This window comes from Ranitomeya variabilis, chromosome 5 (genome assembly GCF_051348905.1).
Source record: "Ranitomeya variabilis isolate aRanVar5 chromosome 5, aRanVar5.hap1, whole genome shotgun sequence".
Taxonomy (NCBI): Eukaryota; Metazoa; Chordata; class Amphibia; order Anura; family Dendrobatidae; genus Ranitomeya; species Ranitomeya variabilis.
This window is the reverse complement of record NC_135236.1, coordinates 591,313,927-591,334,162: the sequence shown is the minus strand read 5'-3', so window position 1 is coordinate 591,334,162 and position 20,236 is coordinate 591,313,927. Positions and strand designations below refer to the sequence as shown.

Sequence of the window (20,236 nt, the reverse complement as noted above, 5' to 3'; positions counted from 1 at the left end):
ATTGGCAGACCCTGTAGTATAAGGTAGCACCCCCATAGGCAGACACTGTACTATAAGACAGCACCCCTATATGCAGACCCTTTACTATAAGGCAGTACCACCATAGGCAGACCCTGTAGTATAAGACAGCACCCCTATAGGCAGACCCTGTACTATAAGGCAGCACCCCCATAGGCAGACCCTGTAGTATAAGACAGACCCCCATAGGCAGACCCTGTAGTATTAGGCAGACCCCCCATAGGCAGATGCTGTAGTATAAGACAGACCCCCCAAATGCAGCACCCATAGCAGACTCTGTAGTATAAGGCAGCAGCCCCATAGGCAGACCCTGTACTATAAGGCAGCACCCCCATAGGCAGACTATGTAGCATAAAACAGCACCCCATTGGCAGACCCTGTAGTATAAGGTAGCACCCCCATAGGCAGACACTGTACTATAAGACAGCACCCCTATATGCAGACCCTTTACTATAAGGCAGTACCACCATAGGCAGACCCTGTAGTATAAGACAGCACCCCTATAGGCAGACCCTGTACTATAAGGCAGCACCCCCATAGGCAGACCCTGTAGTATTAGACCACACCCCCATTGGCAGACCCTGTAGTTTAAGGCTGCATCCCACAGGCAGAATCTGTAGTATAAGGCAGCACCCCATAGGCAGACCCTGTACTATAAGGCAGCACCCACATAGGCATACCATGCAGTATAAAAAAACACCCCCATTGGCATACCCTGTAGTATAAGGCAGCATCCCACAGGCAGATCCTGTAGTATAAGGCAGCACCCCATAGGCAGACCCTGTAGTATAAGACAGCACCCCCATTGGCAGACCCTGTAGTATAAGGCAGCATCCCGCAGGCAGACCCTGTAGTATAAGGCAGCACCCCTGTTGTGAACTCTGTTTTCAGGCTCCCTCTTGTGGTCACTGGTGGTATGGTGTGACTTTTGCTTTGGGCTCCCCCTGGTGGCTTTGTTTGTTATCCTGCTGGTCTCTGGCTATCAGCTGGTTCGTTATCCTCTGGGAGGTTCCTATATAGCTCTGTTTCACTTCCTCTTGTTGCCGGCTGTCGATGTAATCAGTGCTACTCAGATTCCTTCTGACTACCTCACTCCCAGTCCATCCAGGACAAGCTAAGTTTTGTTTGATCATTTTTTGATCAGCAGTGTTTATCATGTTTTCTTGTCCAGCTTGCTAAAATGTGATTCCCTCGCTTGCTGGATGCTCTAGTGGACTGAGTTTCTCCCCACACACCATTAGTTGGTGCGTGGGTTCTTGAAATCTCAGGATGGATATTTTGTAAGGGTTTTTTATTGATCGCATAGACCCCTGCTCTATTTTATGCTTTCTAGTACTAGTGGGCCTCTTTTGCTGAATCTGATTTCATCCCTACGTATGTGCCTTCTTCTTACTTCACCGTTAATATTTGTTGGGGGCTTCTATATCTTTGGGGATTATTTCTCTGGAGGCAAGCGAGGTCTTTTTTTCTCTTTAGGGGTAGCTAGTTCCTCAGGCTGGCTCGAGACGTCTTGGAATTATTTAGGCACGTTCACCGGCTACCTCTAGTTGTGTTGAATAGGTTCAGATTTGCGATCAGTCCAGTTACCATCTCCCTAGAGCTTGTCCTTAGTTTATTCACTTGCTGGTCTATTCGTGATCCTCAGCCACTAAGAATCATAACACACCCCCATAGGCAGACCCTGTACTATAAGGCAGCACCCCTATAGGCAGACCCTGTAGTATAAGGCAGCACCCCTATAGGCAGATGCTGTACTATAAGGCAGCATCCCGCAGGCAGACACTGTTGTATAAGGCAGCACACCCATAGGCAGACCCTGTAGTATAAGGCAGCACCCCCATAAGCAGACCCTGTAGTATAAGACAGTACCTCCATTGGCAGACCCTGTAGTATAAGGCAGCATCCCGCAGGCAGACCCTGTAGTATAAGGCGGCACCCCCTTAGACATACCCTGCAGTATAAGGCAGCACCCCATAGGCAGACCCTGTACTATAAGGCAGCATCCCTATAGGCAGACCCTGTAGTATAAGACAGCACCCCCACAGGCAGACCCTGTACTATAAGGTAGCACCCCCATAGGCAGACCCTCTAGTATAAAGCAGACCCCCATAGGCAGACCCTGTAGTATAAGGCAGATCCCCATAGGCAGACCCTGTAGTATAAGACAGACCCCCATAGGCAGACCTTGTAGTATTAGGCAGACCACCATAGGCAGACCCTGTAGTATAAGACAGACGCCCCATAGGCAGACCTTGTAGTATTAGTCAGCACCCCATAAAAAAATAAATACTCACCTCTCTTCTTCCTGGTTCGTGCGCTGCTCTGAGCGACTGCTCATCTCCTCACAGTGGGCGCCGGGCAGTGACGTCAGAATAGTAAGGCATTCAGAAAGCTAAACGATCCAGGTGCAGAACCTAGTAGCGACAGCAGATACAAACAGCAGATAGTCCACAAATAGCAGACCAGGATTGGTATACACCTATAACTAGAAAAAGCAGCAAGCTGTAGGGGTTTTACATAGACAAAAATGCGGACTAATATCTGTTGTGAATTCTGTTGTGGGTTCTGCTCTTGGGCACCCTCTGGTGGTTATAAGTGGTAGTGCTGCTGTTTGTCCTTCACAGCAGTCATCAGGTGCTTCCACTTTGGACGGGGCTATTTAGTCTGGCTTCACCCTTTAGGGAGTACCAGTTGTCCATTGTTTTACTGGAGGATTCACATCTCTGCTTGGTTTCTCCTGCTGGATTGTCCAAATCATCAAGATAAGTCCTGGCTTTGTTTTTGCAGTCCACATGCGGTGGACTTTATAGTTCAGTGAATTGCTATGTTTTTTCTTGTCCAGCTTTGTCTGTGTAAGGATTTATTCAGCCAAGCTGGAAGCTCTGGAGTCGCAGAGTTACCCTCCATGCCTTTAGTTAGGTGTGGAGATTTTTGTATTCTCTGTGGTGGATTTTTGTAGTTTTTAATACTGACCGCACAGTACTCTGTCCTGTCTTTTCTTTCTAGGTAGCGTGGCCTCCTTTGCTTAATTCTGTTTTCAGTCTGCGTTTGTAATTTCCCTCTCCTCTCACAGTCAATATTTGTGGGGGGGCTGTCTTTCCTTTGGGGATTTTCTCTGAGGCAAGATAGTTTTCCTGTTTCTTTCTTTAGGGGTAATTAGTCCTCCGGCTGTGACGAGGTGTCGAGGGAGTGACAGGAACATCCCATGGCTACTTATAGTTGCGGTGTTAAGTTCAGGGTCTGCGGTCAGTATAGAGGCCACCTACTCCAGAGCTCGTCCATGCTGCTCCTAGGCCACAAGATCATAACAAATATCTCAAAGAAGCCGCAAGAAGAGATCCAGATAATATAGACATAAAATTACTTTTTATTGTGAAAATTAAAAAAAATAATAAACATACACATATATATGCAAAGATACCCCAACCGAGAGGGAATCCGTAACTAATAATATACACACAAGTGCAAATATAGAGAGGAGCATAAGATAACAACAGCACAACTAAATGGAATAAAGATCTAAGGAGGAGTGAGGAGGGAATCTGACTACCCACTGGGTCGGAGTAACACAGCAACAACCGGGTAATTAGGTGAAATTTAAATGTAGGACCCCTTAGGGTATGTGCACACGTTGCGGATTTCTTGCAGAAATTTCCTGAAGAAAACCGGAAATTTTCTGCAAGAAATCCGCATTTTTTTTTTTGCGTTTTTTTCCCGTTTTTTTCGCGTTTTTTTAGCATTCTGCAAGCGTAATTAGCTTGCAGAATGCTAAAGTTTTCCAAGCGATCTGTAGCATCGCTTGGAAAACTGACTGACAGGTTGGTCACACTTGTCAAACATAGCGTTTGACAAGTGTGACCAACTTTTTACTATAGATGCAGCTTATGCAGCATCTATAGTAAAAGATAGAATGTTTAAAAATAATAAAAAAAATCAAAAAATGCTTATACTCACCCAGACATCTCCTCAGCGGCGTCCGTTCCTCTTCCTATAGCTGGTCTGTGCGCACAGGACCTTCCGTGACGTCACGGTCACGTGAGCGGTCACATGACCGCTCACGACCAATCACAGGACAGTGACGTCATCGGCAGGTCTTTCACCGCACACCAGCTACAGGAACCGAAGCGACAGCGTGCAGTGGAGGCGGGAAGACATCGAGGGTGAGTATAGGACTGTTTTTTATTTTAATTCTTATTTTTTGACCACTTATATGGTGCCCAGTGCGTGGAGGAGAGTCTCCTCTCCTCCACCCTGGGTACCAACCGCACATAATCTGCTTACTTCCCGCATCGTGGGCACAGCCCCGTGCGGGAAGTAAGCAGATCAATGGACCCCTAGGTGTGCGGAATCCCCTGCAATTCCGCATTTTAATGAACATGTTGCTTTTTTTTCCGCGATGCGATTTTTTCGCGGAAAAAAAGGCTACATTTGCACAAAAAATGCGGAATACACTTAAAATAATAGGAGGCATATGTAAGCGTTTTTTTCGCGTTTTTATCACGTTTTTATAGCGAAAAAACGCGAAAAAAATGCGAAAAATACTTAACGTGTGCACATGGCCTTACTGTCAGCGTTAGTTCTTATTATTTACAACTTCAATTGGTCACTTGGCTTAAACATAGGGTGGATGCGCCCATTATTTTTGGTCTGATACCGATAAGGTCCTCCTTAGATCTTTATTCCATTTAGTTGTGCTGTTGTTATCTTATGCTCCTCTCTATATTTGCACTTGTGTGTATATTGTTAGTTACGGATTCCCTCTCGGTTGGGGTATCTTTGCATATATATGTGTATGTTTATTATTTTTTTTAATTTTCACAATAAAAAGTAATTTTATGTCTATATTATCTGGATCTCTTCTTGCGGCTTCTTTGAGATATTAGTCCGCATTTTTGTTTATGTACTTTGTTTGAAGTGCCAGTTCTGTATACTATGGACTACTTTTGATATTTAGGGGTTTTACATAGGATGCGGTCCCTTCCAAGCTTCACAGCATGAGCTAATGCAGTTGATCAATACTCAGCTGTGAGACATAGGTTCCTTTGCTGGGTGCCATCACAAGTCCCAGCAATCTGAATATTAAACAGGAGTAAGTCAGCATCACCTAGCACCATTGACAGTGTAAGTACAACCTAAAAGGGGCCTAGGATTTAAGTGACAGTTTAGACATGGACCTAACAAAAATCCTTTCTCTAACTTCACTGAAAATATATACCGTAAGTACTGTGATATTACTGTCTTATTATAATTGCATTATGACAGCACAGGACATCTCATTGGATTGTGACTTCAAAATATTGAGCTTTATGTCTGTGCTATTATTTTGGAAATAAATCATAAGATAGATTTCCTGAACTTACTGCTGTCATTGTGGAGTGGGGCTCTTGCCATAGTTTTGCTATGGGACCTCAGGCGCAGGTTTCCAGAGATTGCAATTATTAAAATTATTATTACATACAATTATTTGTTAATAACAGCTGACCTAGATGATAGAAAATGTCTTAAATACAACAGTTTTATTACACTTTCACAACTTTTAAATATCCTTTTTCAAATTATTGCCTACTCTATGGCATTTGTAGAAGATTATTCAAGATAAAAGAAAGAGTAGTGAGAAGGACATACTGTGATGCTGCTGTACTTTATCAAGAGGAACCTAAGTAGATACAGGATTTCATACACAAGACGGAAGTAAGTGGTAGGAGTGTCTCTGGGAGGGTATGACTCAATCTGCGCCTTAACAGCTACCAAAAATCTACTCTTCCTGGTCCTCCAAAACTCTTTAAGGAGACTTGAAAGCTCTGTGTTGTGCATCTGTGTTTCCAGGCTCAATTGGTATGTCCAGCATGCCTTCCTGGCAAAGGACTGTCAAAGAGAGATATGGAGTTGGTGAGTTTAATGTGGATTACTATTTTTTTTTTCTTTTAGAAGAGGAAGGATGTGGTAGGTGCAAAGTCATAATGAGAGCAGTGATCAGAAAGTAACATGTGCATTAGGTTCTTGTTAAGACCATACACCCACATAACTAAACAGATTATCTTTTTTTGCTCAAAACTATCAGTTTTAGGGAATATAGTGTTCTTAAATGTTTGAATGAGAGTTAATATTTACAGTAAATGTAATGTCTATTTTCTGAAATGAAAGGTTAACTGTAATAATACACAAATGGGAAGAAAATCAGCTATCTCTATAATTGGATTAATTTATAAATAGTAATTATACCCTTATCCATAGAATAAGAGATACATTTTCTGATTCTTGGGTGGTCACCTACTGGAAGCCTAAGTGATGCCAATTGGGTATTTGTAACTGCTTGCTCAACCTTGATTACATTCAATGCCTTTGTCAGACAATGAATGCAGAGGTGAAGTATATGCATCTATTCTCTATTGAAGACAGTTCCCTGAAGCAATCTTGAGATCTATGAATAAAGTATAACTTACAAATTTGGTAAAAGCTTTTCAATCACATCACGAGAGGATCAATTTCCATTTCCGTTTTATTTATCCTTTCTTCCCAGTGCCATAACTCTTTTACTTTTCTGTCTGCATAGACATATGTGGGTTTATATTTTGACAAGACAAAGTTGTACTTTTGAATGACACCATTCATTTTACTGTAGTGTACTTGAAAATGGGGGGAAAAATTACAAGTGTTGTGAAATTATGAAAAAAAGTAAATCTAACATTGTGTTTTGACAATGGTTTATGCTGTGTACATTTTGTGGTAAAAATTACCTTGCAATATGATTCTCCTCATCATTATGATTACAGTGAAACCCAACTCAGGTTTTTTTTATTATTTTAGGCGTGAAAAAAATAAGCTAGCAAAAAAAATGTTTTCTGGTTGTGTCGCCTTTTTCAAGATCTGTAAAATGTATATTTTTCAGCTGATGAAGCTGTGTGATGACAAAGTTTTTATCAAACCATTTTTGGATAGATGTGACTTTTGATCGCTTGTTGCAGCCTTTTTTGTGGAATTGCAGCGACGAAAAAAAGTAAATTTGGCGTTCCTGATTTTTTTGTCGATTATGTTGTTTAGCAGGGTTGGGTGAACCCAAATGATAAAGTTTGGTGTCAGTACCAAACACCTAGTGTCTGTGAACGGACCTCGAACACAAACTTCTCCAGAAAGTCTGTGTTACTGTTCAAGTTCGGCAGCCCAAACAAAGCTTCTCAAAAGTCAATCAGCAAACTTTACTGTGTAGGCACTTGCAGCTCAATCACAGCCATGTCAAGTATTGGCATGGCTGTGATAGGCCTTGACACACTGTATAAAAAAATAAATAAAATAAGATGTTCCGTCTCATGTATTTTTGATAACCAGAGCAGGCAAAACTGACATCTGTGGGCGGCAGCCCCCAGCTGTGAGCTTTATCTTTGGTGGTTATCAAAAATAGAGAGGTCCCCATGCTATTTTTTAAAATTATTGATATAAATAATTTTCTATAAAGGCGCGGAGTCCCCCCCCCCCCAATTTTTCATACCAGCCAAGCTGAAGAGAACAGGTGGGGACTGGTGTTCTCAGACTGGGAAGGGGCCATGGATATTGGCCCTCTCCAGCCTAAAAATAGCAGCCCACGGCCACCCAAGAAAAGGCGCGTCCTTTAGATGTGCCAATTCTCACACTTTGAACAACTCTTCACAATTGCCCTGATGCAATGGCATTTGGGTTAATAGTTGTGGGGTTGATGTCAGCTATTTTATGGCCTCTGACATCAAACCCACAGGTTAGAAATGGAGAGGCATCTTTAAGTTACCCCCATTACTAACCTCATAGTCAAATGTATTACAAACAGGGACAGAGTAAAGCCTTTTAATTAAAATAAACCCACAGACTCCTTTATTTGAAATAAAAACTCCCAGATGCTCTTTTACCCATTTATTCACTACAAATTAAAATAAAAAATCTAAGTTATACACACTTGAGCTGCCATGAGAAAGTTCACCGGAGTTCATAGCTAATGAACCCCGGTGACCTCATTTAGGACACCGCTCGCTGCTTAAGAACTTTCTCAAGCATCGAGCATAAGTAAGGTTACTGGGGGTTCACCAGCTATGAATGCTGGTGAACTTTATCAGGGCAGTTCAGAGCTACACATTTCAGTGTGAGCCAGCATGGATAGAGGTCGCATCACTGATGGGACCTCTATTCAAATCATCCGAATCTTCATTGGACAGTATGAATTATCTTCACATTGCACAGTTGAGAGATATGGTTGCTTATTATTTTTTGATTTTTACAGGGGACATAGGCTTCAATGGATTAGATGTAAACTTGAGTATAACTTTCTTTTTTTATTTCAAATAAAGGTGTCAGTGTCTTCTTTCAATTAAAGAATTTTATTATGGCTGTGTATTTTTTACAATCTAACTATAGCCAATGTGAACATGCACCTATATGTTGCATGCATACCAACTTATGCTCTGGCTCTATTTTTCTGGTTTAGCATTTTTACTTTGTAGCATTTTTCAGAACTACTTGAAACGTTTGCACAGTTGTCATGATCCATTTTTTGGATTTGTGACAGCTCTGGCTCTGTTTTAATTTAATTGTTGTTTTTTTGCTTTCGTGCCAGCATGGGTTAATGCCAGTTTTCCTTGCTGCAAGCTGCTAAATTGCTAGGTCAGCTGATGTGGGTGGTGACCACTCCCACCATCTTTTAAATAGTCACATGATGCATCAGCTGACTGTTGGTGATAGATTTATTCTATGTAGACCAGCCCTGTAGTGTGGAGCTTGGCAGCTGTGCCTGGAGCTAAGTTACTTGTCTATTTTCCCTGTCTGTCTCGTACTTGTCACTATCCTCTGTGTTTGAATCATCTGCAGTGGTGAGGCTAGCATCCTTGCTGGCCAGTGCACTAGCCAGAGTTTAGCGAGGTGACAGCTAGGTTCTTGGCGGTGGCGGGGGTAAGGACCCACATAGGACCAACATTAGGGGAGCTTAGGGATAGGCACAGGCTGAGTTAGGAGGTGCCCCATCCCTCGTTCCCTACTATTAGGGCCTTCTTACTCCCTTTTCCCATCCCGTTGTTGGTGTTTGTTGTGCCGTCCGCTGTACCAACCCTTGTGGTTGTGACAACAGTACTGTAGATGCTATAAACTTTGTTTACTTTAAGTGTACAGATTTGCTTGCCATTATTATAGCTTACAGAAGTCAATACAATAGTTAATTTTAAAAAATGTTTGTTATATCTGGACAGTTTTATTTTATGTTTATTTTTCTCTCACAGCAATTTGTAATTTCACAAGCCAAGGATTTCCACAAATTTCTCTTCAAATTGGAAATGTAGTCCACATTTTAGAGTCTTGTGATGGTAAGGAATATTTTTTTGCATGATCGTTTTCTAAAAAAAAATTTTTAAGATATTTTACTAGTAATCTACTGTATTTTATAAAAAATGTGTATATGTGTGGCTAATATTTTTTCAGAACAAACTTGAGTGAATGGCACCAGGACGCACAATACTATAATGGAGCGGATGTATGTAACCCTTTTCAGACCCACAGCATGCAGTGTAAATTGTAACTGCAAAGTGGTGCTCAGCTTTCAAAAATACAAAAGCATGCAACACAAACACAGAGCCGAGAACAGAAAAAAGCGGCACTCACCAATGTCAGCGCAGTGATATTCTTTAATGTGTCATATTTGTTAAAATACAACAGCAGGTTGTAGGCGATGAGGGTGCGGGGAGGGTGAACTGGACGAAGGCCGTTTCACGCAATCAGCACTTCCACGGATCATGGACCCGTGGAAGCGCTGATTGCGTGAAACGGCCGTCGTCCAGTTCACCCTCCCCGCACCCTCATCTCCTACAACCTGCTGTTGTATTTTAACAAATATGACACATTAAAGAACATCACTGCTCTGACATTGGTGAGTGCCGCTTTTTTCTGTTCTCGGCTCTGTGTTTGTGTTGCATGGCTAATATTTTTCACTACTTGTACAGTGCTGATGTATTCCACAGTACTATAACAGAATATACCCTGCTCAAAAAAATAAAGGCAACACTAAAATACTACATCCTAGATATCACTAAATGAAATATTCCATTTGCAAATCTTTATTCATTTCATAGAGAAATGCATTGAGAGCAATAAAACATAAAAATGATCAATGTAAATTAAAAATAATATGTCATGAAGGTCTGCATTTGGAATGATAATAAAAATCAAAGTGGAAAATCAAATTACAGGATGATCCAACTTCAGTGAAAATGCCTCAAGACAAGGAAATGATGCTCAGTGGTTTGTGTGACTTCCACGTGCTTCTATCACCTCCCTACAATGCCTGGGCCTGCTTCTAATAAGGCGAGGGATGTTCTCCTGAAAGATCTCCTATCAGTCCTGGATTAAAGCATCAGTCAACACCTGGACAGTCTGTGGTTGTCACGCACAGTGTAGAAAAGACTAAGTGTAACACTAAGGGATGAGGGGAAGGGAGCCCAACACTAGGGAAGGGGGGAGTGGAGACCCCAAGGAAGATCTAAAGTCACACTGTCTGCCCTAAACGACCCTATTTAGGTTCTGCGCCTATTGCCGAGCAGGAACCTCATCCTTAAGCACTAATCGATTCCCACAACCACTAAAGACAGCTGGGATAGATGAACAAGGGGAACACTTATCTTGAGAATATTCTGAGATGTAACAGAGCAACACCAAGGAGGAAGATAGCTGACTGCTATAGCTCTAAGCCTCAACAGGGGGAAATGGAAATATCACCGGAAACCCCCCAGCAGCAGGCTGGGAGTCTATAAACACCCCGGTCCAGGTGTGTCAATTAGAGCCAGTGAAAGGTTGCCACTGGGTCAAAGAGTCAGAAGGGTTAAGAAGGTGTATTTGAGGCCAAACGCAGAAACCTTCTGCAGCTAGATGCAGTGCGACTGCAGCCTCAGACATACCGGTGGTGCAATGTGTGGTGGATGGGACGAGGCATGATGTGCTCAATTGGATTCAGGTCTGGGGAATGGCCTGGCCGTTCCATAGCATCAATGCCCTCATCATGCAGAAACTGGTGACACACTTCAGCCACTTGAGGCCTAGCATTGTCATGCATCAGAAAGAATCCAGGGCCAAGTGCACTATGGTCTCACAATGTGTCTGAGGATCTCATCCTGGTACCTATTGGCAGTCAGAGTACCTCTGGCTAGCACATGGAGGGTTGTGCAGTCCTCCAAGGAAATTACTCCCAACACCATTACTGACCCAACACCAAATCGGTCATGCTGGAGGATGTTGCAGGCAGCAGAACGTTCTCCACAACGTCTCCAGACTCTGTCACATATAGCTCTGGCAAAAATTAAGAGACCACTGCAAAATGTTCAATTCATCTGATTTTTCTCTTTATAGGTATATTTTTGAGTAAAATGTAAATTGTTCATTTATTCTATAAACTTCTGACAACATGCCCCAAAATTTCCAAGCAATAAATTTTGTATTTTTTTTCTGAAAAGGAGAAATGGTCATCAAAATTAAAAAAAAACAAAAAAAAACAGTGCTTTCAGATCTCAAATAATGCAAAGAAAACAAGTTAATAATCATTTAGCAACAACAAAACTAATGTTTTAACTCAGGAAGAGTTCAGAAATCAATATTTTGTGGAATAACCTTGATTTTTAATCACAGCTTTCATGCGTCTTGGCATGCTTTCCACGAGTCTTTCACATTGCTTTTGGCGCAAAAAATCTAAGCAGTTCTTCTTTGTTTGATGGCTTGTGACTATCCATCAACCTCTTGATTACATTCCAGAGGTTTTCAATGGGGTTCACGTCTGGAGATTGGGCTGCTCCTGACAGAGTTTTGATGTGGTGGTCTCTTAATTTTTGCCCGAGCTTTATGTTCAATGTGAACCTCCTCTCATCCGTTAAAAATGCAGGGTGCCAATGTTGAATTTGCCAATCTTGCTGTTCTTTGGAAATGCCAATTACCCGGCAGGATGTTGGGATCTAGGCACAACACCCACTTGTGGATGTCATGCCGTCATACCACCGTCATGGAGTTAGTTTCTGACAGATTAAAATGACAAATGGATGTTAATGGCCTGCTGGAGGTCACTTTGCAGGGATCTGGCACTGCTCCTTGTGTACTTTATTTCACAAAGGAGGAGTTAGCGGTCCTGCTACTAGGTTGTTGCACTCCTACAGCCCCTTTCACTTCTCCTGGTGTACTTGCCTGTCTCCTGGCATCTGCTCCATTCTCTCAACACTGTTCTAACAGAAACAGCTACCCTTCTTACCACAGCTTGTATTGATGTGCCACCCTGAATGAACTGCACTACCTGAGCAACTTCTGTGATTGCACTGTAAACACCACTTCATGTTACTGTACCTCTAGGGGTGATTCCAATGATAAAATGCAAAATTGACCAAAGCAACAATCAAAAAGGATGAGAACGGAGAAATGGTCTGTGGTCACCACCTGCAGAACCACTCCTTTATAGGGGTAATCTTGCTAATTGCCTATCATTTCTACCTGCTGTTTGTTCCATTTGCACAATAGCAGGACAAATTGATTCACAATCAGTGTTGTTTCATACCTGTGATTGACTTGGAGTTACATTGTGTTTTTTAATTGTTTTCTTTATTTTTTAAGCAGTGTAGTATTATACTTGGTCTGATCATTTAACTTCTTAGATGCTGCATCACAAACAGTGACATGTACATTTTTTCTGTCAATTGATACAATGTGATCACAGGGGTCCTGCCCACCATAAAAAAGGTCCTCAGCTTAACCTCCAAATGTCTATCAGTATGCAATCAAGTATCTATTAGTGTCACATTAATAGTTTTGATACTGACATGAAAAGTCGTGTTCCTAGGTAATTTTCAACACGTAAGGAAGGTTCCAGAATTCAGACTTCCAGCTATTAGTATGTTGTTCCCAATTTTGTTGCTAGGGGATAACTTAGATTACTGTAAATCCACTTCCTGTTATTCTCTGCAACACTGACATCAAATTGACAGAGCTTCAGCAAATGAACATAGCACATTCAGATTGGTGTTCAGGTTCCCGAGCATTTTTGCACAAAGTCGGCAAAATTCGGTCACAGTTCTGTAAATCATCGCGTTTCAACTAATACTTTTTTTACGACATTGGCTAGGATAGTGATGCTTTATGACTAGGGGGACGTGTTTGATTAAGGGAAGGGGATGTGTAGAGGTTAGAGGAGCGGGGGACTTTTTTTTTTTTTTAATTTATTTATTTTTCTTAAGTTAATGTATGTACATTCTGGCAGCCAATCAGGGTGCAGAAACCATCCACAACATCATGACAGAAGGTTTTCTGCGATTGGCTGTCAAAGTCACATGTCCCTGCCCACATAAAAAGTGGACATCTTGTTTTGTGCAGAGAAGAAGCTCCTTCTAGTGCTGCTGCTTCTGCTAAAAAGTGAACTTGTCAGTTAGCTAGATAGGATCCTCTCCTGTGTGAAATCGATTTTACAGCATCTAACTAGTTTGTGTTAAAACTGTGTTGACTCTCAGGAGGCCCCATTTGGTATTCAAAATTGTTTGTGCAAAACCTGTTGCAGTCAGGAATCAAAGGGCCAGATTTCTTCTTAAAAGTCGACAGACCTAATATCGGAGTTCAGCCAGGAGGTGGTATTTACTAATCCAAGTCATTTATGATAAAACTGTGTTGCAGTGAGGAATCAGAAGGCCAGATTTCTTCTTAAAAATTGTTGGGCCTATTATAAGGGTTCAGCCAGGAGGCCCTATTTGCTAACTTAAATCGTTTTGGATAAAACTGTGTTGCAGTGAGGAGTCAGGAGGCCACAATTGCTCATCAAAATAGTTAGGTATGAGAGTGTTGTCAGAAAATAAATAGTTACTGTTCATTTAGTGACAGATGACTGACAGGTGTGGGCCTAAGGTTGTGAAACAGCAGGTTAAAATGGGGAAGGGTACATAAAAAAAGAATGGGAAAAAGCAAAGTCATGGTGGAAGGTGGATTAGGATTAAGGTTTGACGTGTACATGAGTTTGGTATTAAGGTTAATGAAAGCTCAACTGAAAAAACACTGCCTCGTACTATCCAAAGACCACTCACAACATCTGTTACTCGATAAGCTTCTTTACTTCCTTTCTTTGGCAGCTACACAATGGAATGCCTTGTAGATGTGGGTCAGAAAGATCATGTGCTCAAGTGAATGGCAAGCGCTGCATCAAGTGGCCTTTCCTCCTCTTCCTCCACCTTAACATCACACACACTACAATCCTCAGAGGTGGCACCCCAATCACCCTTGTTCCCCCCCACACACAAATTTCCAAACGCCAAACTGTGGGGAACAACTGATGGGGCATTCTGCAGAGCTGTTCATACATTCTATTCCATGGGCATCAGAGGTCTGCTCCAAAGATTCATAGAATCCAGAGGAGGAAAGCATCTGCATCAATGCCCACATTTTTTTGTTGTTGGATCTGGGCCGGGTGAAGTAGGGTCCGAGCAGAGTACAGACCCTCATCACCAGATGTTAACCACAGGGGGTGGAGGTGATTCCGTTGAGACTCAGATACCAGTGGCAAACACAGACTGTACTGTGTTAGGGCAGGAAGAGAAGGAGGTTGACCTTCAGGGTGAGGGGTGGAAGAACAGAGAGGATGACAATGAGGTTGCAGATCCCTCTTTGTGTGAAACCAGAGGTGCGTAGCTGAGTAGCTTAGCAGAAGATGTGGAGGAGGAAGACAAGGAGGTTACATTACTGCTTCCCGCACAGACACGGTGTGACACAACCATGACAAGCACTGAATCTTCAGCCACAACTCTGGCTGTGATCAGCACTGGTTGCGAGTGTGAAGGTCGTAGGGGCAGCAAGGGGTGCCTATCCTGGGTGTTTTTTGAGTCTGCAAAGGAAGACTCAACTTATTTTATCTGCCAAATTTACAAAATAAAACTTAGTAGTTAAAAATTGCAATAATTTAACAAATACACACATGAACCAGCCCATGCGCTATCAACACACCTTAGAATGGGAATCTTACTATGCTAAAATACTGACTAATGGGACACAACAACCACCGGCCATCCTATCAACCATATCTGCTGCTTATTCCTCCCAAGACACCGTGCCACCTGTTCTCACACGGGTCACAGCCTCAGAAAATCCATTTGTTTACCCACTACAGTCAAAGTGAGTCAGTTTTTATGGAAGTGGAGATGCCTGCTCTTTTTGTGTCACTTAGTGTCACACTTTGTGTCACACATCTTTCTCAATATATCATAACATTTACACCTGCATCTCACTCACAATCCAGCAGTTTTTCCTATTCACCCTACTCCCCTCTTTCAACACAGCAGCCAGCCCTTGGTCTCGCAGTTTTGCTTACGTTAAAGAATGTTTCCTCCTACACATGCCAAAGCTAAGAGGTTGAACTCCACCATCTCCAATCTGGAAATGCTGCCTTTCCGCGTAGAGGATACAGATGTTTTCCAAAATTGATGGCTGTCGCTGTCCCCCAGTAGCAACTGCCAGTCTGCTACTCTGCTACTGCTCTAAGAAAGGTGTGCCTGCACTACACAAGCATGTAGCAGACAACATCACCCTTTCCTTGTGAAAATCTGTGTCTGCCAGGGTGCATATCATCACTGACACCTGGACAAGCAAACATGGGCAGGGGCATTTCATCTCGCTTACTGGGCACTTGGTGACACTAGTAGCTGTGGGGGCAGGTAGAAAAGAAGCTACTCCACAAGTCTTGGAATCCCCAAGGCTTGAAAGACAAACCTCTGTATCTAACACTTCCTCCAATTCTTCTGCCTCCTCCACCTGTACACATAACCTCTCCCTTAATGAGACACACAGGGCCGTATTTAGATTTTCTGCTGCCCTAGGCACTTTTAGTGCTGCCTCCCCCTTTGGAGAGTATGACACTATCGGCAGTGACTTTGGCAAGAATCACTGATGTGAAAGTCGCCTTTTGCAGCAGATCGGGCAGTTTTTCTGCATCTGCCGCATAACGGATCACTTACAGCAACACTGCGTTTGGCCTCATTCATTCCATTTGGGATTTGCGGCACTTGCAGTGATCTGGCAAATGCGGTACCATACCTCCCAACTTTTGAAGAAGGGAAAGAGATATAAAGTTTGCGGCGCGCATAGTGCGCCGTGGCAAATTTTAGGCCACGCCTCTGACCACACCCATTTCACAACTAGTCACACCCATATCCACGTCCCAACAACACCCATTTAGCACTGCTGATCACACTGTTTCATAAACAATAATTATAAACAAAACAATATGGCCACACAGTGCTCCATACTGTATAATGGCCACACATGATGCTCAATACTGTATAATGGCCACACATGATGCTCCATACTGTATAATGGCTACGCAGTGCTCCACATACTGTATAATGGCCTACATGATGCTGAATACTGTATAATGGCCACACATGATGCTCAACACAGTATAATGGCCACACATGATGCTCAATACTGTATAATGGCCGCACACAGTTCTCCATACTGTATAATGACCCCACATGATGCTCAATACTGTATAATGGCCACACATGATGCTCCATACTGTATAATGGCCACAAATGATGCTCTATACTGTGTAATGGCCACACATGATGCTCCATAGTGTATAATGGCCACACATGATGCTCAATATTGTATAATGGCCACATATGTGTTATGATCTGGTGGCCTAGGAGAAGCATGAGACGTACTCTGGAGAAGGTGGTACCTGTACTGACCGCAGACCCTGAACTTAACACCGCAACTAGAAGTAGCCGTGGAATGTACCTAACACTCCCTAGACATCTCGACACAGCCGGAGGACTAAATACCCCTAGAGATAGAAAAGGGAAAACTATCTTGCCTCAGAGAAAATCCCCAAAGGATAGACAGCCCCCCACAAATATTGACTGTGAGAGGAGAGGGAAATAACATAGGCAGACTGAAATCAGGATTTAGCAAAGGAGGCCGCTCTAGCTAAATAGAAAGGATAGGACAGAGTACTATGCGGTCAGTATTAAAACACTAGAAAATATCCACCACAGAAAATGCAAAATCTCCACATCTAACTAAAGATATGGAGGGTATATCTGCATCTCTAGAGATACCAGCTTGGCTGAACAAATCCTTATACTGACCAAGCTGGACAAGACAAAACATGGAAAAGAACTGAACAATAAGGCCCACAGCATGTGGACTGCAAAAAACAAGGCCAGAACTTATCTTTGTTGAAATGAACAGCAAAGCATGAGAGACCAGGCAGGGATGTGAATCCTCCAGGAACAATGGACAACTGGCACTGACTACAGGGTCAAGCAAGACTAAATAGCCCAGTCCGAATTGCAGTAAGTGGACACACCTGATGAATGCAGCGCTCCAAAGACAGCAGCGCTACCACTTATAACCACCGGAGGGAGCCCAAGAGCAGAATTCACAACACATATGATGCTCCATGCCTACTGTGTAATGGCCCACCCTCTCCCATCCTATATGCATGGCTCATCTCCCCCCCATGCATGGCTCATCGGCTCCCCGCTCCCATCATGCATGGCTCATCTATCCCCCCTCCCTGTATGCATGGCTCATCTCCCCCCTCCCATCCTGTATGCATGGCTCATCTCCCCCTCCTCCCTGTATGCATGGCTCATCAGCTCCCCGCTCCCATCATGCATGGCTCATCTCTCCCGACTTCCCCCTCCTGTATGCATGGCTCATCTCCCTCCTCCTGTAAGCATGGGTGGCTCATCTCCCCCCCTTCCCTGTATGCGTGGTTCATCTCCCCCTCCCTGTATGCATGGGTGGCATGGCTCATTATCTTCCCCCCTCCCTGTATGCGCGGCTCATCTCCCCCTCCCTTTATGCATGGGTGGCTCGTCATCTTCCCCCCCTCCCTGTATGTGTGGCTCATCTCCCCCTCCCTGTATGCATAGGTGGCTCATCTCCCCCCTCCCTGTATGCGTGGCTCATCTCCCCCTCCCTGTATGCATGGGTGGCTCATCTTCCCCCTCCCTGTATGCGTGGCTTATCTCCCCCTCCCTGTATGTGTGGCTCATCTCCCCCCCTCCCTGTATGTGTGGCTCATCCCCCCCTCCCTGTATGCATGGGTGGCTCAGTCATCTTCCCCCCTCCCTGTATGCGTGGCTCATCTCCCCCTCCCTGTATGCACGGGTGGCTCATCTTCCCCCCCTCCCTTTATGCGTGGCTCATCTCCCCCTCCCTGTATGCATGGGTGGCTCATCTTCCCCCTCCCTGTATGCGTGGCTTATTTCCCTTTCCCTGTATGTGTTGCTCATCTCCCCCCCTCCCTGTATGTGTGGCTCATCCCCCCCTCCCTGTATGCATGGGTGGCTGTTATGACCCCAATGGCAGAGGGTCTCAGGAATAAATACCAAGTCTGCAAACACAAAAACCCAGCTCATAGGGCAGTGGTAACTGGGCTGACCATATATCTAATCCTAGCACCACAAATAGAAGTAGCCGGGGAACGTGCCTACGTTGGTTCTAGACGTCTTGCGCCAGCCGGAGAACTAACTAACCCTAGAAGGGAAAAGAAAGACCTTTCTTGCCTCCAGAGAAAAGACCCCAAAAGTTGGATACAAGCACCCAACAAATAATAACGGTGAGGTAAGAGGAAAAGACAAACATAAGAATGAGCTAGGTATTTAGCAAAGAGAGGCCCACTAGCTAATAGCAGAATATAGTAAGATGACTTATATGGTCAGCAAAAACCCTATTAAAATATCCACGCTGGATATTCAAGAACCCCCGAACCGTCTAACGGCCGGGGGGAGAACACCAGCCCCCTAGAGCTTCCAGCAAGGTCAGAAATCACATTTAGTACAAGCTGGACAAAAATAGTAGCAAAGCAAGTAACTCAAAAAACAAAGAAGCAAGACTTAGCTTAATTTTGCAAGAGCCAGGACCAGCAGACAGGAGCAACAGAAGGATCTGATTACAACGATGCCAGGCACTGGACTAAGGATCCAGGAAGTTAATATAGCGACACCCCTGGACTAACGACCCAGGTGAGTGCCAAACAGAAAAAAGACAATCCCAGAGTCATACCACTAGTGACCACAAGAGGGAGCCAAAAAGTCTAATTCACAACAGTACCCCCCCCCTTAAGGAGGGGTCACCGAACCCTCACCAAGACCACCAGGGCGATCAGGATGAGCAGCGTGAAAGGCACGAACTAAATCGGCCGCATGCACATCAGAGGCAACCACCCAGGAATTATCCTCCTGACCATAGCCCTTCCACTTGACCAGATACTGAAGCCTCCGCCTGGAGAGACGAGAATCCAAGATCTTCTCCACCACGTACGCCAACTCGCCCTCAACCAACACCGGAGCAGGAGGCTCAACAGAAGGAACCACAGGTACAACGTACCGCTGCAACAAAGACCTATGGAACACGTTGTGAATGGCAAACGACACAGGAAGATCCAAGCGAAAGGACACAGGATTAAGGATTTCCAATATCTTGTAAGGACCGATGAAGCGAGGCTTAAATTTAGGAGAGGAGACCTTCATAGGAACAAATCGAGAAGACAGCCATACCAAATCCCCAACACGAAGTCGGGGACCCACACCGCGGTGGCGGTTGGCAAAACGCTGAGCCTTCTCTTGTGACAACTTTAAGTTGTCCACCACATGATTCCAGATCTGCTGCAACCTATCCACCACAGAATCTACCCCAGGACAGTCAGAAGGCTCCACATGTCCCGAGGAAAAACGAGGATGGAAACCAGAGTTGCAGAAAAATGGCGAAACCAATGTACGGAACTAGCCCGATTATTAAGGGCAAACTCAGCCAACGGCAAGAAGGTCACCCAATCATCCTGATCCGCAGAAACAAAACACCTCAAATAAGCCTCCAGAGTTTGATTAGTTCGCTCCGTTTGTCCATTAGTCTGAGGATGAAAGGCAGACGAAAACGACAACTCAATGCCCATCCTAGCACAAAAGGATCGCCAGAACCTGTAAACAAACTGGGATCCTCTGTCAGACACAATATTCTCAGGAATGCCGTGTAAACGAACCACATTCTGAAAGAACACAGGAACCAGATCGGAAGAGGAAGGCAGCTTAGGCAAAGGTACCAAATGGATCATCTTAGAAAAGCGATCACATACCACCCAGATGACAGACATGCCCTGAGACACCGGGAGATCTGAAATGAAATCCATGGAAATGTGTGTCCAAGGCCTTTTCGGGACAGGCAAGGGCAAGAGCAAACCGCTGGCACGCGAACAGCA

The 20,236-nt window shown here is 43.9% G+C and overlaps 1 protein-coding gene across 1 annotated transcript in view; it reads left to right on the top strand.

The window, feature by feature from the left end:
- The first annotated feature begins 5,736 nt into the window (after positions 1 to 5,736).
- The window catches only part of DOCK2 (dedicator of cytokinesis 2), a 1,347,187-nt gene continuing 1,332,687 nt past the window's right edge, over positions 5,737 to 20,236 (top strand). Inside the window, exons 1-2 of the mRNA XM_077266018.1 lie at positions 5,737 to 5,907; positions 9,252 to 9,335. Coding sequence (XP_077122133.1) covers positions 5,856 to 5,907; positions 9,252 to 9,335 — 136 coding nt within the window. The 5' untranslated portion in view covers positions 5,737 to 5,855. The remainder of the gene's footprint in view (positions 5,908 to 9,251; positions 9,336 to 20,236) is intronic.